This window comes from Lissotriton vulgaris, chromosome 4_1 (assembly GCF_964263255.1).
Source record: "Lissotriton vulgaris chromosome 4_1, aLisVul1.2, whole genome shotgun sequence".
NCBI classification, from domain to species: Eukaryota; Metazoa; Chordata; class Amphibia; order Caudata; family Salamandridae; genus Lissotriton; species Lissotriton vulgaris.
In genome coordinates this window covers 1,602,134,833-1,602,161,262 of record NC_141691.1, presented here as the reverse complement: position 1 = coordinate 1,602,161,262, position 26,430 = coordinate 1,602,134,833, and the positions used below count along the sequence as shown (strand labels likewise).

The window sequence follows — 26,430 nt, the reverse complement described above, 5'->3', positions numbered from 1 at the left end:
TTTACCATTATTAAGTAGTATTACCTCCTAGAGGGTTACCAATAACACAGGATTACATTTTTCTCTAGCACGGTATTATGTCCCCATACCTAGCACTGCAAGTCAGAATGGAGGATAACATGATAATTAAACACATTTTCACCTGTTCCTTGTTGAAATACTGGGACTCGGCTGTGAGTACCTGCTACTTACTCCTTTTGTACTTCTGCCCTACTAGTAAATACCAGGAAACTGCCAAGTTCTTGTTTTACCCCATGGAATTCAGTACCAATCCAGGAGTACTGCAAGAGTTATCGTCATAACAACAAAAGAGTGTGCCTTTGATTTATACAATAAAGGTAGAGCACAGAGAAAGACCAAATAGGTTTCTTATAAAGCCCTCTCTCACCAACCTGGTTGGTGACATGCTTCATCATCGGGCCCCACCAGGAGAGTCCGAATGCCACCCTGGTGTGCTTCAACGCTCAGCTTTCAAATATCTGGCTCAAGCGTGCTGTAACATCCATCTCGAGCAGCTAGTTCTTTCTCAGACCCAACTAAAGGGCCACACCCTGGACTTGATCTTTGCAGACACAAGCCAGGTAATCATAGGGAATATCCTACTGCAATGCTGGACGGACCATGCTCTCGTCCAATTTTCCATATCGCTCCCAGCAGGCTACACTAAGAGCGGTATTGTGGAAAAAGGTAGGGCTAGGACCTTTCTCAAGATTTGCCCGGCGCTAACCGCCCTTGTACCATTCAAGTTTACCAAGCAATGAGGCAGGCGCCGGAGACCAGAAGGCAGGAAACAGAAGTTTATTCCGACGGAGCAGAACACATCAGATCAGACAACAAGGTATCGTCTCGAGGTGCTCTAACAGCCTCTCGGAGGCCTGGCCTCTTATACACTGGTTTATGGCATGTGACCTTCCTTTATTACAATCAGAACTTTGTAAAGCAAGGAAAAGACATCCCCGTAATCCTCGTGTTAATCCCACCCCCATATACCTTCACAATAGAGGTCCTCAACCTGCTGATAAGAGGAGGGGGTCATCACGCAGCTGAGTGTTCCGTCGAGTCTTAGGATGTGTGCGCCTGATCATATCACAGGGGGTGGGGAGGCCTGGATCAATAGAGGGTCCTTTGAAGGAGAGCGACCTCATACAATAAAGGGCAGTAAATGATATCTCCCGGCTTAGGCAGTGGCCTCGGACCTGTGTGGACAGTCGGACACGGGGTGAGGGGCCATCAATGGAGTGGTATTCATGCTGCGTGGACAATCCAGCGCAGAGGGGAGGTTTATCAACAGAGGGGCATTCATGGGAGGAGAGGAGGTGTTGGTCAGGCGCTGGCGTGACTCCCAAGGACAGGGTCATGCAGAAGGGTCATGCTCATAAGGAGGAGGGAGGGGGAGCCAGGGTGCGCGGAGGATGCTTGCTGGGTCAGAGGGGTGCGCTGGCGATCGATCGTGGACAGGGAGACCATGATATCTAAAATGGCTGCCGTGCACGTAGTACATAGGTGACCTAGAATGGCTGCCGTGCACGTAGTACATAGGTGACAAGCTGGCGCAGATGATGTTCAGATCGCAAACTAAAATTCCACAGTCCTCCCTTTTAACATGTCTCGCCAACTTGTCAGTTTGAATTTATCCCCATAAGGCCACGTATTTCTACTTCATAGAGGGGGCTCATGTGCTCATTTCGGAAGTCCAAAGTTTTTGGGCACATACAGTTAGAAACAAGGCCGAACAAAGGTGGCAGACATTGGATACCTAAGCAGCACCCACATAATATCACAAGAGGTATCAGCACGAAGGAAAACAACTTCCAACCCCAATTTTTCAAAGTGTCCCAAAACCAGCTCCCAAGCGACCATCCTTCCTGTTCTTGGTGAACCTCTGAGGACAGTCTGTGGAGGTGTTCAATGGCTTTGTAGACTGAAGGCGAGTTGTCTGGCACGTAGGTGCAGCAGCTGGATCCGATGATGCGGCATGCTCCTCCTCGGTCGGCTAGGACCACGTCTAAGACAAGACGATTTTGAAGGGTCACGAGACGGACCGCCTGAAGCTCCGCAGTGTTGTTGGCGAGGATACCAGTCGTGATGTTGATCGTTGTTTCTACTGCCTGGGTCAGGTGTCGGATAGCACGGCTGTTTGCCATTGGGCCCCACAGAGGAACAAGTCCCTTTGCTGCATCCAGGAACTGTGCTCCGGTGGAGTCGGCTTGTCCAAGGTCGTCTGCACGCCTCTGCCGGTGGTGGTTGGCAGGGGCTACATACGTGGGTGGAAGAACGAAGGCAATATAACAGGTGCCCTTCCAACCTCTCGGGAGCCAGGTGTAAGCCTTGGTGCCACACACAAAGTACATATTCGGAGAAGCAACAAAAGAAGGGGGTTCAGCTGAGTCCAATGTTCTGGTGATTCGGCAGGCGCTGTAACCCACCAGCTGCGTTCCCTGGCCTTCGAGACACACGAGACCTGTGACATTGATAACAGACAGGGCCACAGTTAAAGTGGCGGTAGTTTGTTTTTGCAGATGAGTGAAGGTGGTTCTGGCCGGATTGTGGAGCACCTGTACTTCGACTCGTTCTTTGGCTGGAATGTCTTTGATGAAGGTGGCGCCTGCGAGCGCAGGACACAGGGCAGCTGGGGTCTTTCCTGTTTTGTTCAGCCAGAACCCAGAGTAGAAGTGTGACACTGTCCGGCTGGAGGTGGCGTTGTCCCTGTGGCTCTCTTGCATGAGGATCAACCAGGCGAGGCAAGAGCCGTGAACTGAGAAGGGTGAAGGGATGAAGGGGATGGAGTGTCCAGTGGCATGCGGGAGCAACCCGCAGATCCAACAGTTCGTAGCATTTGCAGCAAGGTTGTGTTGGTGCAACAGTTGCACGAAGGAATTGTTCCAGAATTCCCTGCGCCTTTCTCGGAGCTGAGGCGACAGAGAGATTAGGTGATGCTCTTTCAGGGGTGTTGGCTGTGCAGTAGGTAGCAATGCCTCATGAGCCGGTGTGCTTTCCTCCAGAATCCAGAAGGAGGTCATGAGGAGGAGGCAGAAGAGGAAGACAATGAAGAGTGCAATTGTCTTTGATTTGTGCAGGTTGTCAGTCTTTGGATTTCTATACTGGGTATTTCCCGTTGCTTCCATCATCTTCTTATCTGGCGCTTCCATCATCTTCTTATTTGGCGCTTCCATCACCTTCAAGGGGCTCGGTAGTGGGCAGAACCACAGACCTCGTTTAGCTTCTCTCCCGGCGACCCTTGATTGTGTGTAGGTCACCGTTCTGAGATTTAACTTAGTCCGTGGCCTACTTAGCCGAAGCTCCCTCCTTTCGACGCAGGAAATACCCTTCTCTGGATGGCACAGTGGGATCAGAGAATTTTGCAAGTTCGAGTGCCTCAGTATCGGGATAACAGTCCAATATCGGTCGGTCTTTGCTCAGGAGCTCTTCTTGGGTGCTGACGTTTTCTGTCGTGGCCAGGTTTGCAGAGACCTTTCGGCAATGATGCGCGTGCAGCCAGTGCTTCTTCCCCTCCACTCGGAGTGCCGTTCGGGTGGTGATCAGCACTTGCCAGGGGCCCGTCCACCGAGGTTCCAGACTCTTGGTTCGCTGGAAATTTCGTATCAATACGAAATCTCCCGGTTGGATGTCGTGGCCGGGGCCCCTGGAAGCATCGGGGATGGCCTGCTGCACCTGTTGATGAATGACAGACAACGTTTTAGTTAACTTGCACAAATAATCAGACAGTAGGACGTCCGGGACGTCATGAATGGAGGTCGGTTTGGGAGCAGTCCAGAGATTCATCGGTCGCCCAAACACGACCTCGTAGGGGGTCAGATGGTGCTTGGTGGGAGTGGAGCGCATCGATAACAAGGCCAGTGGGAGGGCATCCGGCCAGTTAAGTCCAGTGGTGGCCACTATTTTTGCCAGTTTCAGCTTCAGTGTGGCATTATGGCGTTCCACTAGACCAGCGGATTGGGGGTGGAAGACCGCATGGAATCGTTGCTTCACCCCCAACCCCTTTAGGATTAGTTGGATAACCTCAGCTATGAAGTGGGGGCCATTGTCGCTCCATAAAATTCGGCAAAGGCCAAAGCGAGGGAAGAATTCTTTCAGTAGTACTTTGGCAGTAGTCATGGCAGTGTTGTCACGGGTTGGATAGGCCTCTACCCATTTACTGAAGGCACATACAATGACTAGTACATACTTCAGGTTTTGGCATCTCTCTAGTTGGATGTAATCCATCTGAAGGACCTCAAAGGGGTGATTGGGGGTCCCAAACCCTCCCCGGGGCACTACAGTTCCTTTCCCGGGGTTGTGTTGCAGGCAGATAAGGCACTGCTGAACTAGACGTCTGGCTGAGTCAGGGATTTTGTCGTTATGCCAGACTTTGGAAATGAGTTCGATCATGGGTGCAGATCCTATGTGTGCGGGGGAGTGAGCCATTGTCAGTATGGGAATCAGATATGAGTCGGGCAGCAACCATTTGCTGGCATCCTTCGTTCGCCAACAGCCCTCCTCATCCTCCAAACCCACCCTTGCCCACTTAGTCAGCTCGTGAGGGGTGCTGGCCGATTGTATGTCTCTGATCATTATCCTTGTGTCACTCCATGTTTCTGCTTGTGACCTGGTCATGTACATGCGTGTCACCGTCCTATTCTCAGCTGTGGTTCGTGCAGTGATGTCGGCCAACGCATTCCCTTGTCCGACTAAGTCTGTCACCCTTTTGTGTGCCTGACATTTGATTACCGCTAATCGTTTGGGGAGGAGAACTGCTTCAATCAGAGCGGAGACTAAATCTCCGTGGAGGATCGGGGTGCCGTGGGATGTCAGGAATCCCCTCTCCCTCCACAGGAGCCCAAAATGGTGGACCACTCCGAAGGCATACTGGCTGTCCGTATATACGTTCGTGGTGGTCCCTGCGGCTATGATGCATGCTCGGGTGAGGGCTATCAGCTCTGCTGCCTGGGCAGATCGTTGTGTGATGCAGGCTGTCTCAACTACTGTTCGGGCTGTCGTTACTGCATAGGCAGCTGAAGTGGTGCCATCTGGGAGTTTGATGCATGAGCCGTCTACCCATAGCTCTCCATCGGGGTCAGTAAAAGCAGTGTCTCGGAGGTCAACCCTACTCCTAGTTTGTTCGTCCGTGAGGGTCACACAGTCGTGGATGGGAGGAATGTCGGGGTCATTTTCAGGCAGGGGTAACAATGTGGCAGGATTCAAAGTCGTGCATCTCTTTAGTGTGATGTGGGGTGCAAGTAGCGTCAGTTCATACCCTGTCAGTCGTGCGCTAGTCAGGTGTTGGGTCTTTGTCTGATTCAAGAGGGTGTCGACTGCATGGGGTACTAGCACTGTGAGGGAGTTGGAAAGTACGATTCCCTCGCTCTGACGGATAGAGACAGCAGCGGCGGCTACTGCTCGAAGGCAGGCAGGCAAAGCTCTGGCTACAGGATCAAGAGTGGCGGAGAAGTAGGCACAAGGGCGCTGCTTAGGACCAATTGATTGAGTTAGGACAGACAATGCGCATCCCTCCCTTTCGTGGGTGAAGAGGGAGAAGGGTTTGGAGTAATCCGGCGTTCCGAGGACGGGCGCTGAGCAGAGTGCATCCCGTAATTCCTTAAAGGAGGCTTGACACTCAGTGGTCCAAGGAAGCGGGGAGGGGACATCTTTGGTCAACAGGGCAAGTAATGGTTTCACAATGAGACTGTAATTAGGCAACCACTGTCTGCAAAAAGAGGTTAGGCCAACCAAAGAGCGGACCTGCTTTTGTGTTTTCGGGATGGGGGTATCTAGGATGGTTTGGATTCGGTCGGGTGTAAGTTTCCTCCCTTCTTTGGACAGAAGATGGCCTAGGTAAGTCACCTGTGGCTGACAGAACTGTAACTTCTTTTTGGAGACTTTATGGCCATTCTCTGCAAGAAAGTGTAGGAGTTGGACGGTGGCTGTCGTTGCAAGCGGGGTGGTGTCGGCCGCCAAAAGGATATCATCGACATATTGGATCAACACCACTCCCTCTGGTAGCTGGAAGGCATCCAGCTGTCTTTTGAGGGCCTGGCTGTAAATGCTGGGACTTTCAGTGTATCCCTGGGGAGCTCTACAGAATCAGTACGAGCGGGATTTTAAGGTGAAGCCGAAGAGATAACGGCTGTCTGGATGAATGGGGATAGAGAAAAACGCGTTTTTAAGGTCGATAACAGAGAAGGTGGTGGCAGTGGACGGGATGAGGGTCAGAATGGTGGTGATATCAGAGACCACAGGATATTGGGGTACAACCACTTTGTTAATCTCTCGCAAGTCGATGATGAAGCGGTACGCTTTCTCATCTCCTTCACCTTGCTTCTTAACAATAGGTAGGATTGGGCTGTTGCAGACGTTGCTAACCACCTCTTCAACCACTCCTGCATCTACCAGAGACTGAATGATCGCTACCAGTGCCTTCTCACCCTCTGGCGATATCCGATATTGCGGGAGTTTCGGGAGCATAGCGTCCTGTCGTACAGTTATGTGAATAGGATCAATCATCATTCGCCCCACATCAGAGTCATTTTTGGCCCACAGGTACGGAGGCAGGGTGTCAAGCAGGGACAGGTCAGCGTCAGTTATGGAGCACATGTGTCGTGGGGGAGGGGATCTGGGCATGTCTGGGTTGTCGTACAGGATGACTCGTATTCCATCTGGGGAACACCTAATGGTAGCTCGAAAATGTTTCAGTAAGTCAATACCCATAATGGCGTCAGGGGAGTTGGAGGAGAGTAGAAATGTCGCGTCAGTAGTGTTGTTTTCTAGGTCAAAGGTAATAGGTACGGACAGGGGGTTAGTGGAGGGCGTCCCATCGAAACCTATCGACGTTATGTGTGAGCCAGACAAGGGTGCCCTTGGAATCAGTCGTTTTGATAACACACTACGTGTCGCCCCAGTGTCTACCAAGAATGGAGACTCTGTACCCAAGACCTTAGCGGTGACATAAGGACCTTGCTGGTCAACACAGAGCTCGACTGGATCCCTCCCTTGCCCCTGGCAGTCCTATGCAAAGTCGGGGGCATGTTCACCTTCGGACAGCTGATATTGGTTCTGTCGGGGACGGTCAAACGTGTTCAGTCTCCCTGATCTGTCATTGCTGGTGTCGTTGGTGCTCCCTCGTCCTTGTACTCTATTTCTCGGGCCACCTGCCACATCCCTGGAATCCCTATTTCTATTCATTTCTAGCAGAACCGGACACTGGAATTTCCAATGGCCGAGCCCTTTGCAGAAGGCGCATTGGTCAGTGCTAATGTCTCTCCGTCCAGTGTGGGATGTTGGGGTGTGATCTTTAGGAGGTAGATCTCTGGGGGTGGTTGATTGGTAGTTCCCCCTTTGGTGTTCCCGTCCTAGCGCTATACCCTGTATCTGGGCTATCATTACCCTTTCCTTTAAATCTTTCTTCTTTTTCTCGGACGCCCTATCATTCTCATTCTTTTGGTGCTCGTAATACTGAGCCATCTGAAGGATAGCTGCGGGTTTGGAGGCCCCCCAACTACTCTCACTCGTCTGCAGTTTTTGGGAGACTTCTTGTGTTAGTCCCTTTACATAATTTTGCACAAACAGGTGCTGTCCGGTTGCGGTGGTCATGTCTTGGCCACTGTAGTCGGAGAACACTGTCTCAAATCGGGAGAAGTATTCTGACACATCTTCCTGGGGTTTCTGTCGACAGGCCGTGACTATCGACCAGTCTACTTTTCTTTCCGGGACCAGGGTTTTTAACTTCTGGACCAGTTTGTCTGGGAGTTCCAGTATGTCCTTCACTGGTTTACTCCCCGGCTCTCGCTGTCTATCTAGTTTACCGAGTTGGTCCCAGGTATGTCCAAACAGATCCGTGTGGTCAGCCTTCCGGATTTGCTTCCACACATCAGCTGGCAGGCATAACCCAAAGAACAAGTCAATATCTGCTAAAGTCATTATTGTCGAACCCAAGGCTGTGCCTAATTCGGTATAAAATGCCGTCGGGTTCTTTCTTAAGTCGGGCAGGGTTTGCTTAAAGGTTAGGATGTCTTGTCGGTCCCATGGTTGGTAAACCCAATTGTACACAACCCTCCCCTTTGCATTTTCATTATTAATATCATCGCTCGTTCCCTGGCCCCGTGGCGGGATCCAGTAAGGAGCCGCTTCTCTGATAGGCATCATAGTATTGGCTACTTCTGCCGAGGTTGTTTCAGGGACCGTAACCTTGGCTTCTGGTTTCTGTTCCGCGAGGTGGCGGAAGACCTCAAGCATTTGCATGAAGAGCTCCGTCGCCTCACGTTCAGTCCCATCTCCAACATCAATCTTCCTATACAGTGTTGTTAGTTTAGCGGGACCCTTACTCTGATACCTATCTTCATACGCGTTCAGGGTGTGGTAGCTGAATCGCAAAATGAAATGCCGTCTGTGGCTGTCGGCATGTGAATTATATACGCTCATTGTGTATTCTTCGCTCTCCCTTCGTTCTACCAATGTCTTTGCTATTTCGTTGATCCCATCCCGCTCATCTTTGCTTAACCTACTTAACCTGGCTGATGATTGTTTGCTAGCCTCGGGGTCGTCTGACGAAGTTGTTAATATGGTTGGTGCGGAGGCCGTGAGGGCCGGTGCACTAGCACTAGGGTCACTTTCACTCACACTCGGGGCTTGCAGGTTTTGTTGGCTGGGAGCATATGGAGGGGGCATGTAGATGATTGGGGGACCTAGCAGTAACTCATCGTTTGCCCGTTGTTTGGAGGGTAGTTCAGGGTAGAGCGCAGAGGGGGTCCTAACAGGACATTGGCCTGTTGACCCTGATTCTTGGTTTTGTGTAGCTTCTTTTCTTTCTTTTATTTCTTCTTCTAGTTGTTTTGCGGCTAGGTGGGCTGCCTTTCGTAATTCTTTCCCTATTTTTGCTTCTTCTCTTTTCTTTCGTTGTTCCGTTTCCTTGCGCCACATGCCGATACTGTCGAGCATAGTGGGCGTGGTCTTATTCTTCTGGAGCGCTATTTCTAATGTTTTTATTTTATTTTCACTAAAGGAACCTATCAGTGGCCACTGACTTTCAGGGTTCTTTTTCGTATATTTATGCCATAGTCTAGTGTAAGCTATAGCGACTAGTCCATACTTAGTGAACATGTCCTTATTAGGGGTGCCCTCCAGTGGAGCTGGATGGTTCATCTCTAATAAGCGGTCCGGGCTAAACAGGCTACCAACCAGTGGGGAGAAGACAGGCATGACGGATTACAACGGGGACAAAAGTCTGCACTACCTATCTTATCACAGCGGGCAAAGACTAGACAGAATATTTCTATTCTCCGTTGTTTGCCGGCGGTGAATACCTCAAACGAACCAATACCGAACAATCGGTCAATCAAAACAATTCAGTGGGGAGAATAAGTGGGCACGAAAAGTTATCGTTACCCACTCTTTCTCTACCTGCAAAGAGAGACCTTGTTCTTCCCTGTTTGCAGACAAAGAATCTCCAGACAATAATCCACGAACGACAGTTCAGGAAACAGTGGGGGAGGAAAATAGGCACGACGGATTACAATGGGGACAAAAGTCTGCGTTACCTATCCTTCACTGTTTGCAAAGAGAGAGCCTGTTGTTTTTCTCCGTTTGCAGACAGCGAATCTCCAGAGGTTTCAACAAAGCGTAATACTAGTATTATCCAAACAAAAACAATTTTCCTCAATTCGTCGTGTTTACACGACCTTACCCGGACCGCATGGACGGTTTCCTGTCCTCTGGATCCAGCGCCCGATCGTCCTCTCTCCTTCGTGATGTTCGCGGCACTCCTGATGGTTCCCAGTCAGGACCGTAGATCACTCGAGAGAGGTCTGTTCAGAACTAGTGAAGGTCGGATGATCGGCTGTCAGACGAGGGTCTATCGGACATGAGCTCTTCCCGATCGTTGCAATCGTTCACTCTGTCATCGGGACCTCTCCCACTGGATCCACGTGTCGCTGATGGGCCCCACGCTTTGGGACGCCAATTGTGGAAAAAGGTAGGGCTAGGACCTTTCTCAAGATTTGCCCGGCGCTAACCGCCCTTGTACCATTCAAGTTTACCAAGCAATGAGGCAGGCGCCGGAGACCAGAAGGCAGGAAACAGAAGTTTATTCCGACGGAGCAGAACACATCAGATCAGACAACAAGGTATCGTCTCGAGGTGCTCTAACAGCCTCTCGGAGGCCTGGCCTCTTATACACTGGTTTATGGCATGTGACCTTCCTTTATTACAATCAGAACTTTGTAAAGCAAGGAAAAGACATCCCCGTAATCCTCGTGTTAATCCCACCCCCATATACCTTCACAATAGAGGTCCTCAACCTGCTGATAAGAGGAGGGGGTCATCACGCAGCTGAGTGTTCCGTCGAGTCTTAGGATGTGTGCGCCTGATCATATCACAGGGGGTGGGGAGGCCTGGATCAATAGAGGGTCCTTTGAAGGAGAGCGACCTCATACAATAAAGGGCAGTAAATGATATCTCCCGGCTTAGGCAGTGGCCTCGGACCTGTGTGGACAGTCGGACACGGGGTGAGGGGCCATCAATGGAGTGGTATTCATGCTGCGTGGACAATCCAGCGCAGAGGGGAGGTTTATCAACAGAGGGGCATTCATGGGAGGAGAGGAGGTGTTGGTCAGGCGCTGGCGTGACTCCCAAGGACAGGGTCATGCAGAAGGGTCATGCTCATAAGGAGGAGGGAGGGGGAGCCAGGGTGCGCGGAGGATGCTTGCTGGGTCAGAGGGGCGCGCTGGCGATCGATCGTGGACAGGGAGACCATGATATCTAAAATGGCTGCCGTGCACGTAGTACATAGGTGACCTAGAATGGCTGCCGTGCACGTAGTACATAGGTGACAAGCTGGCGCAGATGATGTTCAGATCGCAAACTAAAATTCCACAGTAGTTTGTGAGCCGCAAAGTTTGGCAGACAATGGTCCAGGCTCCTGAAGCAGGCAAGCCTGCCAAACTTGCTCTCTGGAGCCCTTACGTTGGGAGGCAGTGTGGACGACAGCTATAATTTCCTTAGCAAATTATCGTCTCCTTGGACACTCTGGCTCCGCTACGGAAAACGCGGGACAGAACTAAACTCGCCATGCCTTGGTTCTCAAGGGATCTTCTTCAGCTCAAACTTCAGTGCAAGCGGGCTGACCGTGTCTGGAGGAAGCAATACCTTGAATCTGATAAACTTCTCTACAAACAAGAACTGGCCGCCTATAAAGCACAGATCAAATGCACCAAAGCTAGGTTTTTAGAGGAGACATTACTATCTGCCTCAAATAAATCCCAGGCCTTGTTTAAAATTGTTAAAGATTTGTCATGCCCGGCCTGCGCCGCAACTGCTATCCCAGCTTCTCAATCGCTGTGTGACTCGTTGGCAAAGGCCTTCGAGGACAAGATCGCTACCATCTTGTGCAAGCTGAGTACTCCATCAAATTCCAATCTCCTGCTGCCATCTCTTGTTGCACCGCCTTTTTCTTTGGAGGTGGAGGCCGGGAAAGCCCGGCTTGATAGTTTCCCCTTCCTTCTCTGGTGGATTTCTGTGCTTTAGCGGACGGAGTATCCTCAGGCTCTTCCCTTGATCCACTCCCGCACAAATTTTGGAAATTGTTCCGTGACGAGCTCTTTCCTCCTCTCCATGCGATTTGTTGCCAGTCCCTGGCCTTCGTCCGGGTCCCGGATAGCTGGAAGCTTGCGGTGGTTTCTCCGCTCCTGAAGAAGGAAACGCTGGACCCTATGTGTCCAGCAAATTATTGGCCCATCTCATTGCTCCCCTCCCCGATTAAAATCTTGGAGAAACTGGCCACAAAACATCTGTCCAACTTCCTAGAGACCAATGCTTGTCTGGACGTGGCGCAGTTTGGCTTCAGACCAGCCCATGGGACAGAGTTGGCACTGGTGACCGTTTTGGACGACCTTCGTTCGCGTGCCGACCAAGGTCGAGCAGCCTTTTTAGTGCTGCTCGACATGTCGGCAGCGTTCAACACGGTCTTGGTCAGGAGGCTGGAGGAGGCTGGGGTGTCGAGCTTGTACCTGGACTGGCTGATCTCCTACCTTGGTGACAGACACCAGGTGGTCGCCTTGCCCCCCTTTAAATCCAACATCAAAAGGGTAGAACAGGGCGTGCCTCAGGGATCGGCCATCAGTCCCATCCTATTCAAACTTTACCTCCGCCCCTTGGTCAAGTTAATTAAATCTTTCGGCATTGCGGTCACCAACTACGCCTACGACACCCAGCTTATCTTCTCCTTTGAAGGTAAGAATGCGGTGTTACAGGAGACCTTCCACCATTGTATGACCACCACTGCGGAATGGTTGAGCAACAACTCCTTACAGTTCAACAGCTCTAAGACCGAGGTGTTGCACTGTTCGATGGACCGTATCTCCCGACCTTTACCACAGGATTTCTGGCCCCCCTCTTTTCAGGGTAAGGTAGCGGCGGCAGACTCCGTTCGGAATCTAGAGGTGATGCTCGAACCCAATCTCCAACTGGATGGCTTTGTGAATAAAACGGTGTCCACCTGTATGTTGTTGCTCCGCACCTTGCGGAAGATTCTTCCCCTGCTCCCGGCCCATGCCAGACCAGACGTAGTGCGTAGTATCATCTTAAGCAGACTTGACTACTGCAACGCACTACTTCTGGGGGCACCCATAGCCTGGTTGGGCAAACTGCAGCGGGTGCAGAATTCTGCCACCAAGCTGGCACTCTCTCGTCGGCCCTCTGATTCTTCTTCAGCAGCACTTATGGATCTTCATTGGCTGCCAGTCTCCCAACGTGTCGACTTTAAAGCCCTTTGCTTGGTCTTTCGGGCCCTCCACGGTCAGGGGCCGATCTCTCTGCAGGAGCTGTTCTCCTGGTACACCCCTACTAGATCCCTTCGTTCTGCCTCAGCCTACCTGGTGGTAGTTCCTAAGATCCTGAGGATGCGAATGGGTGGTCGTTCTTTCAGCTATACGGCATCAAGGCTGTGGAACGCGCTGCCATTGTCTCTTAGGAGCATGGGTGACTTATCCTCTTTTAAAAAGGGACTAAAAACTCATCTTTTCCCAAGGACATCGTAATTATAGCTGCCACTATAATATCGTGCTCAGGCCAATGAGGATCACAGCGCCAGGATACCTGTGGGGTGACAGTTGCGCTCTATAAATGTGCCATACAATACAATACAATACAATACAATACAATACAATACAACGCCAGAATTTCTGCGGAGCTGGTAGTTTGTGTAAAATTAAGAGTGACAAGTGAGTGTTAAAAATGTCACGATTGTGTCAAAGAATACATTTTATTAGAAGCCAATCGGACATGGTTAAAAACAAAGTGTGGGACAATAAAGCTAAATAGATTGTTCAGCAAAGTCCACTAAGAAGTGGTCAACATGTTTCTGGCTATGTGTTATGTATTAAACAGGTATTCGTCCGGACCGTGATGTGTACCCCCGGCAGTATGGGCACGCTAAGGCCCACCCTAACCAGAGGTTGTAGGTGTAAACAAATAAAAATATACAAAAAAATGTATATATGTTCTTGTATCCACGTGTATTCAGAGGAATCGAGTTTATTATGGGATGTAGTCACTAACTATATCCTAGGTCTTGGGGGGGGGGCTGGTTGCAACAGTGGCACACCGCCTTCAATGCAGCACACCTGCTTGGTGCCTGCAAAAACCCTCTGTACCCTGTTACTTTGGGGGAATAAGAGTGTTCCTTTTTACTCTTCCCTCCCTGTCTTGTTGTTTTTCAACGTACTGCAAGAGTTAGTCACAGCAAAATCCTTCTGAATGGGGCCTTATTGACGTTAATCCCCTGCACAGATTTTGAAAGTGTTTCCCTGGTGAAATGTGTGAGGAAGAACAGCAGTCTGGTAAGGCAGTACCTGCACATCACTTTTAAACAAGAATGGGGCACAAAAACCTATGCATGCCCTAGTCAGTATTAATGCAATTCCTGGAATGAGTGCGTTAAGAGTTAAACCATGCCATTTCCTGGATTGACAGTGCTATTTTTAAGCTACCACACTTAAAAGCTAGACTTTCGTTTCCTTTCTATGAAGTTATGTGAAAAGCGCTGGCACTGACATCCAGCCGCTGGGTCACCTTTGCTATTCTGCAACAAATGGAGCCTTCTGCAACACTTTGATTCCAGCTATGCTTCTCTTCTTCTTCCCTTCTTTATGTTTTATTTTTGAAACGCTTTGAAGAGCTCCTGTTGTTATTACAAAGGCATGTTTCAACTTCTCTCTTTCACCATCTGTCATAATATTGGATGACTGGCAGGTTTCCTAGGCATTTTGTTCTAGGAAAGGCTCCAACAAAAGAATGTATTTATGAATACAATGCAAATTAGTAAAACACACGTGTTTAGATATTTCTGCTGCTGTGTTCTTGATCCAGAAACTTTTGCAAAAAAGAAGCATGTCTTCTGGTTGTATATATACTGCTTTACATGTATTTCAAAAATGCATTTAAATAAATATTCTGCATGATAAATGCTGCTTTTAATGGCTTTATGATTTACCTGTCCTGCATAACCAGGGTATGCAGGTAGGTATGTGGTGTCTCACAAATACCCGGACAGCCAGATACATGACTTTATTGGGTCTGAATTCGGGTAGCCCAAAAATGGGGGACAGTTGGCTGGTGTGCCGCTTTGGAATGATTAGGAATTCGAGCGCACTGTATGGTATGTGTTAAAAAACGGTCGACATGTTTCAGCCTCGTTACCTATATAGGTCGGTGGGCTTTCTTCAGGACCAGTGCAAAAAGAAAAGAAAAAGTGAAAATAAGTGAAAATATGACCTGTTTTCAGGCAGTCTAAGGTCGCATTGTACCTGTGGAAGAAGATTACATACAGACAAATAGGGAGGGGGGGGGGGGGGGAGGGAGACACACACATATGTGCAGATAGTACACAAGTCAAAATCATGGTAGATTTTTTAAACAACTTTAAAATACCTTAAAAAAAAGCAATACTTTAACACAGGTTCACACTCCTAGGTGGTGTCAACTCTTTCATTCTCATGCCTGGTGGTGGTGATAGCATGCTGGCGAATAGCGATTAGTTCAAGTATTTGACCGCCTCGTGAAATTTAATACTGTGAACTATACTGATGAGACACCTATCAATAGGTCGTAGATTTATATAAATGGCTCTATGCAGGTGTTTGTGAAGTGGGATGCTTTTGGTTGTTAATGCGCCTGATTAATGTGTCTTGGTAGTTTAGTTGTGAGCGCATAAGTGCATTTGTAATGTATCAGGGGTTGATCGGTTTGCGTGCGGTAACCGGCAACTTTAGTGTCTCATTTACGTATGCCGAGTGGGGCGCTTATGTGGCGTGACTCGAGGTTGCTTAAAAAAGCGTGTTGTGTTAAAAAAAACGTGCCCTTGGTTTGATCGCAATGCATGTAACAAATTAAATGCGGGGGCTGGGGGCGCACTGTGTATAATTGGTCCCGCTGGAAATGTTTAGTGGGGTACGGTTATTCAGTCACATTCGTTGCGTATATAAAAAGCGGGCGGCACTGGATACCACCATTGTATGTTACGTCCACGTACCTTGCGAAATGCGGAAGCGCACTTCTTCGGGTCAGGGGCTAAGAGGAGATGCCTAACTGCCGAGGGTAAATCCTCCACGCGGAGGGTGCATAAATACTGACCCAAGGATTATGCACACACGTGTATAAAAGAGCAGGGAGACAACATATACCACTACGAGAACTCATAATACACGTGCATGAGGGTCTTTTAAATTGTGAGACACCACGTACCTACCTGCATACCCTGCTTATGCAGGACAAGTGATCCTTCCCCCATGATTTTTTTGAGTATTTAAAGGAGACTGAATGGATCAGCACTTTTCCTCCCCCCTGTGATTTTTTGTTTATGATTTACCTGTCATTGTAAGTATTCTGAGTCTAAATCTTACTACTAGAAGTGAGCCCCCGCCTGCAGTGTAGGCAACTTGCTTATAAAAAGAAATATTGCTTCCCTTTCCCATTGATTTAGAAAAGTCAGGGGTGGCTCCTCCGTTTGAGTGGAGCAGCGTCACCCGGCAAGCCCCAGAACTGAAAAATAAACGGTAATAAAGTTTATTTATTACTGTTTTATTTTTCAGCAACCTGTCCTGGACTATGTGCAAGGATGGGGTGGGACCGGCGCTGCCAGGTGGCAGCAGCAGGGAGCTGGGTGCTTTAAAATGCACATGTCTCTGTGGCCGGCAGTCTTGGGACAGCCAGCCAGACATGCTCATTTTAAAGTTCTCTAACTTAGCTCTCTTAAACAGCTAGGTTAGAGAAAGTGCAGCCCTCCAGTGCTCATAAGAGCGCTGAGAGTAGTCGCGGCTGGCATGACGGGTGGGTGGGGTGGGGCGGGGGGTCACGCAAGGTGAGGCGTTGCGAGGGGAGGGGAAGCTTTAATTTAAAAAAAGTTAACTTACCTTCGCAGGCCCGGTCCTGTGACGTGTCTGCTCCTCTCCTGGAAGTAGGAATCCTCCCTCCCCTTCCCTCAGCCAATCACAACACTGCAATGGCAGCATTGTGTTTGGTCAGTACGCCTACCAGTCAGGCGTCTATGGGGAGGCCAGTTTCTCCATGTAGGCTGCATGCAACCTACATGGAGAAAAGACAGAGTGCGCATTACTGGTTTGGTCGGCGTCAGAGGGCGGACCAAAAAGTCAGCTCCCTCAACAGTGGGCAAGTCACTCCTCCCCTGCCCTAGGAAAAGGACCGCCCACCCGCCCACCCCCAACCAAACCCTTCTGCTTTCTTACAGTGCGAGAAGCAGAAACATAAAATGGTATCAATACCATTTTGTGTTTCTGCTTCTCGCACTGCGAGAAAGCAGTGGGGAAACGCTTCTCCGTCCACATGGTGAAGCCACCCCTGGTTGAGAGAGGCTACTCCCTTCAATCCTGGGGCTGCTTTCATGCTGTAAAAACAGCGCCAGTATTGGGTAGGGCAGATTCCTGTTTTGGGAGCTTCCTGGAAGACACCCGAGGGAGGAGGACGTGCGCTAAGAAGGTAAGTGATTTTATTTGTATTTATTTATTTTGCGAACCCCCCGCATCGTCCCTGCCCCACCACCCTCTGTACAAGCCAGCTGCCAATGCTATTTAGTCATTCCTCTCCCTCTGAGTGTGAGTTTTCTTGACTGGCAGAGACCTCCCGTAAACAATACCATGGTCAAAAGGTCATGGTTGAACCTAATTTAAGATACTCGGGCAAGCTTTAGAGCTGTGTGACTGGTGGGGCACGCCAGGCGCTGACCTAGAGGGTGGGCACAGAGCTCGGATGAGAGGAGCTGTGTTTAGCAATAACTTAACATTTAAAATCACCTGCTGCAGAGTTCCTTGTGTGTCCAGCTTTCAGGCAACAATAAAAATGTCAAGATAACTCTTGTGATCAATGTACCTGCTAGAAAGAGGGGAGTTTCGTCTAGTGGCAGTTTTGATTGGCCATAAAGTATCACAGAGGTTAATATGCATGCTGCACAGAACAGATCTGTATTTTATGTGGATAGCTGAGTGGATTAGTAGATCCAACCTTTACCAGCCCTTTAACACAAATTAAATGTATGTGAGAGAGGGGCTCTGGAGAGATGATGGGCACTTTTGCCAGGTGGTGGTGAGAGAATCTGAGGAGGAGGTCATGGGGGGCACCAACAAAGATTGTTGCACTGAGCGCCAAGTCGGCCCTGCTTGGTGGAATGCACTGGGAATACAAGGACTGTGGCAATATTATTGTTCAGTAAATGGATCACTACCTCCGTTCAGTCTAGCTCTGCAAAGAGCTTTTTAGGTTTCGCCTGAAAACTGAAGGGCAACGCATGCACTGTCCTTGAAAAACCTCTTGTGAACAAAAAAACTTGGATAAGGATCACCAACAGGTATAGGTCCTGCAGTTCTTACAGAGTAGAACCATTGCCTGAGTTCAAAAGATTCCCCTACAAGAAGGTAGGGCCGCAATTTTAGGCCTACAAAAGGGCACACTGCAAATTAAGCGACACTACTGTGCATGTCAAGACTACAATGGCCTTTTAGCAATGACCACCACTGTCCGCTGTTAACAAGAGACGCACGTTCTGCTCTTAAGAGCACCCATTTTTGCTTCTGGTTAAGTTCAGCCAACATAGCATGACAGCGAATTTTCTTCTGCTCATAACATTAATAGCTCCTTATCCCTACACCACCCTATTAATGGCCTCCTAGGCATGGTTCTGCTCAGCCTTTCACCTAATGCTGGTACAGGCAAACTTCATCAGTAAAACACCGTCTACTGTCTATACCACAGAAGCAGTATTGACCGGATGTCATATTACTGAGCCGTTACACATTCCACCCAGAAGAATGGACAATCGCAGGAGAATTCAGTGTTTCCGCATCACTTTCCTGGAGGGCATTCCAGAATGTTTCTGTGGGCGCATTTACCTGGCAAAGTGCGTCTGTGGAAATCTCAGAGTAGGAACTATTACCACATTTCCTGTAATACTCAAACGAGCTGAAACTTCTGCTTAAACTCAAATCAATTTTGCAGCGAAACGTTTAATGGCATAATCCCCTATGGGTGCATTACGCCTTAATGGGACCCCAGTATTTCCAAATGTGTCCACACTGTAATAATACTTTAATAAAGGGTCGTATTGTTTTGAAATGTATGTAGGATTCTTATATAGCACAAGCCTCAATAGCACATTGTAGAGTAATACAGTGATTTTCTGGTGCAGGGTCGGACTGGCCTATCGGGCAATCTGGCAGGACCCGAAGGGCTAGTCTCACAGATCAGTATTTAAGCAGGTTATTTGAGTGTTTGTGGGCCTGTTTTATGGCCTGTTTGGCTCGTTTTTATTTAGATTACCCTAATATTACCACAAAAAGTTCCTGCAGTAAGCACAAATGCATGTAGTCTCCCACACCTATAATGCCTTTATAAGCTCAAAACTTTTTAGCTATTTTATTCGCTAACGGGGGCCACTTTTAACTTGATGCCGAAGTCCGTTTTCTGTCCTAGTCCGATCCTGGGTGGGAGGGGGGACTCAAGAGATGTGGCTGGTCAGTAGATAGTTGCGCTGTGATGACGTGTTGCGTAAAGAATCTACCATTTACTTCAAAGCCATTGCTCGTACAATCACAGTTTTAGCCTGTAATGGTGACAAAAACCGCAAAGTACCTATTGCAAAGTTTATACAGAAAATACATGATTGCTTTTGCAAATTTTCTTTCCATCTCTTAAGAACTATTTTTTATTGTATTTCCGCAGCAATCATGTATGTAATGGGAGCCCTCGGTCCGGCGGCAGGATACTTGTTGGGAGGAGTCCTCATTGGTTTCTATGTGGACCCAAGAACGTCTGTCAATATTGACCAGAGTGATCCGCGCTTCATCGGAAACTGGTAACAGTAAAGTCTAAAACTTTTAATTATTTTGATATTGAAACAATGAAATTACCAGCAGCCCGCTCATCTCCCCAGCAGAAATAGAGCTTGGTGCAGACTGCGGTTACTACATCCTGAAGTCGAAAACAACAGGTTACATCATTAATGTATTAGGTATAAACAGAACCATCAGGCCAGGAGGGAAGGAAGGAACCAGAGGGATAGGCAGAGACGTTTTAAGGAATAGGCAAAGTGGCCTCTGGCCCAGGGCCCCAGTCTTTCAGGGGGTCCTGATAGAGCCAGCTCTCATCTGCAGAGTCTTTGCCTGATGACCTTGAATAATTCTTAAACAGATTGTTTTAACCACCGTTTTCCTTTAGTTTATTTTTAATGTAGGTGATGTGTGAGAGGCTATTGTAGGCATTTTGCAGAGAAATTCAGGGGCAGATTTACAAGAAAGTGACGCATCTGTAGAGATGCGTCACTTTCCCTGCCCCACCGTGGGAAACCCTTGGGCAACCATTGATGCACGGTATTTACAATACAGCCTTTTATGGCGCAAGGATTGACACATCTGTTGGGGCTAAAGTCATGCATTGCGGGAATCGTGTGGCAAGCACGACGCAACTCCAGCAATGCATTTGGAGGCTTATTCTCAATACACTGCATCACTCTTTTTTGAAGCAGTGGTGTCCTAGAAGTGATGCAGTGAAATCTTGTAGATTTCACTGTGTCACATTTACGAGGCTTTCCTGCGTGGGAGCGCCCACCCTGCATACATTATACCTGACGCAGGTATAATGTGACACAGGGCTTTACAACGTGACGCATCTTCCTAGCTGCGTCAAGTTGTAAATTGGCCACTTTTTTTACACTGCCGCTGCGTCACAAAAGTGACGCAACAGTGGGGCAAAAGTGTTGCAAGTGGCTTGTAAATCTGCCCCGTTGTGTTTATTTTACACAAAAAGACAGTAGTGACCGGACTTGTAATGTCTCGGTTAGACTATTACACGCCCTCCTTTTGAACGCTCAGCAGGGTCTCCTACACAAACTTCAGATCCTGCAGAATGCTGCAGCACGTTTGATCACAGGCACCTCTAAGTTCGCTTCAGTTTCCCAGGACCTGGTTAAGCTACACTGGTTGCCAGTGCGGAAAAGAATCTTGTTTAAATCACTCTGTGTTAATTTCAAAGCGCTTCACGGCATTGGTCCCCACTGCCTGACCTCCCTTTTTCATGGTATAAACCAGCGCGAGCGCTACGGTCAGCCGAGCAGGGGCTGGTTGTCGTCCCCAGAATTAAGAAAGCTCGCTGGGGAGGCAAAAGCCTTTCCCTCGGCGCCGCCAAGGCCTGGAACGCACTGCCGGCCAATCTGAGACAGACCCCCGACCTACTTAAGTTCAGGAAAGCTCTCAAGACTTGGCTTTTCTCTCTCTAATGTCCCTGCTCACCCTTACTAGTGATCAGACAGCGCCAGGACACCTCTGGGTAACAGTGCGCTCTAAAAATGTCAAAAATAAATAAATAAATACATTCAACATCCCTGTATTTCTCACTGACACATCAACTGCTTTCAGCAGGGTGTTCCCGGGAGACTTCTAATCCCAATAAAGGCAGTAACTCCTGTTGCTAGTCCATCGACATTGGCAGAATAAAATTAGTGCATTAAAGTACACCTTGGGAAGCTGCAGTAAATTTTAGGACCAGAACAGAAGCAGGAAGTAACTGCAGCATGCAGAAATGTATCAACTAATGCATAGGTAATGGGTGACCCTGCTGTTATGAACATTCTCCTGTTGTACCATTTACAGCCCATGAAGAAGCAGTATAACAGAGTGAGTACATAACATTTTCAAACGTATGTACCATATGGTACACATATCGGTTGTGTTTACCCAAGCAGACATTAATACAGCGTCCTTTACATATTGTCACCGCTTATACACTGCTCCTATTGCCTTCTCACCTGATGACATTAAGGCCTTTTTTCATGGAATACCCTTTCCCCAGGTGTCAGATGACGTTCAGTCTGAGTTGGAAGGTCCTATAACTCCCACTGAAATTAAGGAGGCAATTAAAGACCTGCCTAGAAATAAGACCCTGGCATTGACGGCCTACCCATGGAATTCTATGCTCTTTATACCGAAAACTTGGTCCCACACCTTAAAACTCTTTACAACACAGCATTGGATAAACCTGCCTTACCCCTAATGACCATGCAGGCATTAGTGACCTCTCTCCCTAAACCCAACTGAGACCCCCATGACATTTCTGGCTACCTGTCCTCTTTCTTTACTGACAACTGAATATAAAATACTTAGTAAAGTATTGCCCAATGGACTCTTAACCTACCTTTCCAAACGAGTTCACTTAGATCAATGCGGCTTTGTTCCGGGCCGCAGTACATCACTCAATATATGGCGTCTCCACTATATTTTAGAAACAGCGGCGGTCACATCCCCCACGGTGGGATGTATTTCCCTCGATATGCAACAAGTATTTGATACCCTCTCCTGGCAGTATATATGGGCTGCTCTGGAACGGTTTGGTATTCCCAACAATTACTTACAATGGGTGCAGCTACTGTACAGTGCCCCAACAGCGTGTGCCCGTACTGGTGCATATATATCTGCAGCATACTCAATAACCAGAGGCACCCTCCAGGAATGCCCCCTATCGCCTTTACTATTTGTATTGGCGATGGAACCTCTTCTTCATAACCTTCGAATGGAGGAGGTGGATCTTGGAATTTTGCTTAACAATACACCGTATATAGTATCAACCTAGACCTCAATCTTAATTTGGTGCCCATCCCATCCATTTTTAAACGTTTTGAATTAATCTCTGGCCTGGCGATTAATGCTACCAAATCTTACGCTTTTTTTATGCGAAACAGGGAGAGCCCGGATCCCGTCTTATTTGGTGACTTAACATTACAGACAGTACCTGATACGTTTAAATACTTAGGTATCCAAATATATAGAACACCACAAGACCTAATCGTTTGCAAATTACTGAAAGCGATAGCTTTCCTTCGGAAACGGGTTTGCTTTTGGATTTCCTTACCACTATCAGTGATGGGAAGAATCTCACTTTCTAAGATGGTGATGCTTCCTCGGTTATTATATCTCTTTGCTAACCTACCTGTTGTGATTACAGCTTCCATTTAAAAACTTTAAGCACGTTACTGCTTGAACTTATCTGTGGCAATGGCCGCAGAAGGATTGGGCTGGCAAAATTACAACTGCGACCGGAGAAGGAAGGTCTAGGAGTGCCTGATTTTAAGGCCTATTGCCTATCTACAAATATATCCACGGGTCTGAAATTAACCATTGAATATCAAGAAATCTAGAACAAAAAATGTGCGCCAACTTCCTTGACTAAGGCCGCTGACATAAAAAGCCCTATTTAGGAGGAGGGATTCCCTTCACTCACCTATGGTGACATGCTTCATCATCTGCGTCTCCTCTTGGTGTCACACTAGTGGCACTAAGGGATGCAACCCTTTAAGAGGGAAAGGGGAGTCCGAAGATGTTTTCTCAAAGGTTATCAGTGAAGACACTATATTGCCCTCCTAGTTAGAGGTCCAGATGTGAGCGATTGAATTGTGCGGGAAAAAAATGCAGTGCCCTATGATATGGTGATAAGTGAATTAAAATTGACTTGTGAGAGAACCAACCTTTATTAATATCTCTCACAACCCAATCTAAAAACAGTGCAAACAACAGTTTATAACAAATAACTGTCTGTTGTTTGAAAAGAGGTCCACATGTTTCAGCATGGACGTCAACTAGGAGGGCAATCCTCGGGCTCCCCTTTCCCTCTGAAAGGGTTGTAGCCCTTAGTGCCACTAGTGTGACACCATGAGGAGTGATGGGAATCCTTCCTCTTATATAGGACTTTCTATTTTAGCGGCCTTAGTCAAGGAAGTTGGCACACATTTTTTGTCCTAGATTTCTTGATGTTCAACAGTTAATTTCAGGCCCATGGATATATATATGTTGTATAAGTGTAATTTATTGGGGTAGTTTATCCACGCTATGACTCTTTTAAATTGCCTCAGACCCTATCTAAATCGGAGTGCTTTTCTATTGCCTATCAAGCCAATTACAATGGCTTTTCATATTGGTTAGCGGGCGGCACTTACAGGAAATAGAATACACCCCTCGACTTTTACATTGGGGTACTCTGCACAACATGCTATTACCGACTGGTAGGATTCTACATACGCTCCCTCCCTTGCTTAATACGGCCCTCCTATACTGGAAACAAACACTCAGATACACCAAGAAAGTTATTCCATACTCTGCCAATATCCCATTGATTGGGATTCCCACTGCTACTGGTATAATTACTAATAGAATGTTATGCTCCTGGTTAAACGAGGGGGTCTCAACGGTGGGAGCGCTGTTTATGGAAGGCACTCTGACTGATCACGACAATTTCTTGCATGCCCAGGGAGTTCCCTCGACTTTATTTCTCCTATATGCTGCACTAGTCCGCTATATTAAACAACACTGGGCTCCTGAAGGGACTGAACCTCCTACACATGATTTAGTTCACGTGTTACACTTTATGGGGGAAGGTAGACATCTTATCCATTGGCTGTATAGGGGTATTAGGACTCACTCCAGCACACCCCTACTTTTACTCCGAACCCGGTGATCATTAGACCTCAACAAGGAATTCATAGACAAAGAATAGGCCTTGATACTGGAAATCCCTAAGAAAGTATCCAGAAATGCTCGTTTTAAATACATCCAATCCATGATCTTACATAGAGCCTACCTCACACCACACCATCTTAACAGTAAAAACCCAGATGACAACTCTCCTGTCCTAGATGCCAGGAGGCAGATGCAGACCTCATTCATATGCTGTAGACCTGTCCTCGACTTCGTTTTTTTACTGGAATGCTGTTATTTATGCCATCCGACAAGTTACTAACATGTCTGACTGGTTGTCAACAGAAGCTTGCCTCTTGGGCCTGCATGGACGCCCTAAAAAGCAGAAGGTACAACTCAAGTTTGCGGACTTGGCAATACTCATTGCTAAGCGAGCGATTGCAATGAGGTGGAAGTCTGCCTCTCCCCCTACATCACTATACTGCCACACAGAATAATTACGATGGGAATGGCTGAGAGTGCTATAATACAACAAGAGGAATTCCGGGGCATGCGTAAGACTCCCATCTCTTTGGAATGGAATCAATTGTTGGATATTTTGAAAGCAATGGATTCCTTTACACCCCCAGCGTCACCAATAGCTCAGACTCACCCCGCTACTCCTGCATTTCCCTAAATGACATGACCCTATCTATTTGACAAATGTCAGCTATTTACTCCTTGTAAACATGTATATGAACCTTTTGCCCACTAATGTTGTCATTATATGTCTTTACTTACCACTATGTAACACAGTCTTTAAGTCCACAAGAGGTGGACCCATAGGAGATTGGGTCATTTCTCGGTATTTACGAACCAGTGAACTGGGAGGGAGGGGAGAGTTGATTATCTTCTTACTTATTATTTTGTTAGTATTAGGACTGATGCGACAATATACAATGCTCACTTGTCTATGCTCAGACTGTTTCCTTTCTCACATGTTCATGATATATAATTTGTGTTTACCATACTTTGCTGACATTATGTACTGATCGAAGGTTTAACTCTTATTATTTCCTTTGGAAATGTGTAGATACGTTCAATATGGACACTGATGTGTTATTTGCCACTGCCATTTGTAATGCACAGTCACTACTGATATTGACAGTCGAATTTTGTGTGTTGTACTATTTGTAAAATCAATACAATTATGTTACAAAAAAAAAGTATGGTATGGGTTGATTAAATAAAAGCATGTCATTTGACCCAGTGAGAATAGGGGGACTTTCTCTTCACATCCCTTTAGTAGGTGTCATTAGCTGCATGGACGTTTTTTTCAAGAAGGGGCATTGAATCCCAAATATTTTTGGGAAGTTTAATAAATTCCAACTTTTACATATTATCTTGATAATAATTCAGACATGGTAAAATTGGTTGGTAAAAGGTCATAAACATTCTTAATAGGTCATTTATAGAAAGTCAGAACTTTCTACTAGATGTCCCTAGGATACTATAAGTGATTAACTTTCACACAAGTAAAATATACCTGATTCACAAGTGAAATGTTTAGTAAGATTACATATTTTAGGTGTAAATTACTAACGCTTAGATTAAGCAATACACTACACTTAAATTAAGACAAAGCAGACATACACAACGGGATATCCATGGAACGCCCAAAGGCAGACTAAGTAAATTAGTATTTACACCCACAAAGTGGTGAATACAAAGGCATTTTGATAATTCACAAAACAGAAGCAAAACATTAATTCCCATTCTTTCTCACGTTAACCTGGTGTAAATGGGAATATTTCCCAAGCAAATCTAAGAAAAAATGCATTTTCTTATTACTTTAACCTAAGGAGAAAACTTGTGCACTATATTAAAAGTCCAGTTTTGAAATGGGGTCAGAGAGAGGGAACATGTTACATTTTTAATTTTCTACTGAAAAAGTCACATTTCACTTACGCTTACCAAAATTGATTTTTATATGCAAAAACAAGGATGCCGATGTACAAGTGGGGAGTTTCCCACTGATACTATGGGCCGATTACATTTTTGGCAGTAAGGATACTCTGTTACAACGACATCAGAATATCCTCACTGCCAATGCAGTCCACCCGCCGCACGTAGATGCGGGTGAAACTTTGGGTTAATCACAGACTACTTTTTCTCCACTGTGATTAACCCCCTCCAACAGCCCTAGGGTGCAAGGGCCCTCGAAGAAATGACTACATGTCCACCCAATGAAACCACACTAACCCCATGGGAATCCTGGGGGAGAGAACTAGTGGCACGGGCGCTAGGAGCAGGCCAGCCTCCTACATGAAATGTTCAACACAAATGGGGCCGCTCCCAATACAGTGACCGAATGTGCTCTAAAACTAAATTGTGAGTGTGGACATCTCACAAAAAGTGAAGGACTGACCTCACACACCACCAGGTGTCATGCTTCATCATCTGCAGTCCTCGCCCTCAAGTAACTCGGTTTTGTAGA

The 26,430-nt window shown here is 47.3% G+C and overlaps 1 protein-coding gene across 1 annotated transcript in view; it reads left to right on the top strand.

Annotated features, from left to right (window-relative positions):
- Positions 1-26,430, top strand: part of SLCO5A1 (solute carrier organic anion transporter family member 5A1) — a 372,433-nt gene that overhangs the window by 240,347 nt on the left and 105,656 nt on the right. The window contains exon 2 of the mRNA XM_086965856.1: positions 19,216-19,348. Coding sequence (XP_086821982.1) covers positions 19,216-19,348 — 133 coding nt within the window. The remainder of the gene's footprint in view (positions 1-19,215; positions 19,349-26,430) is intronic.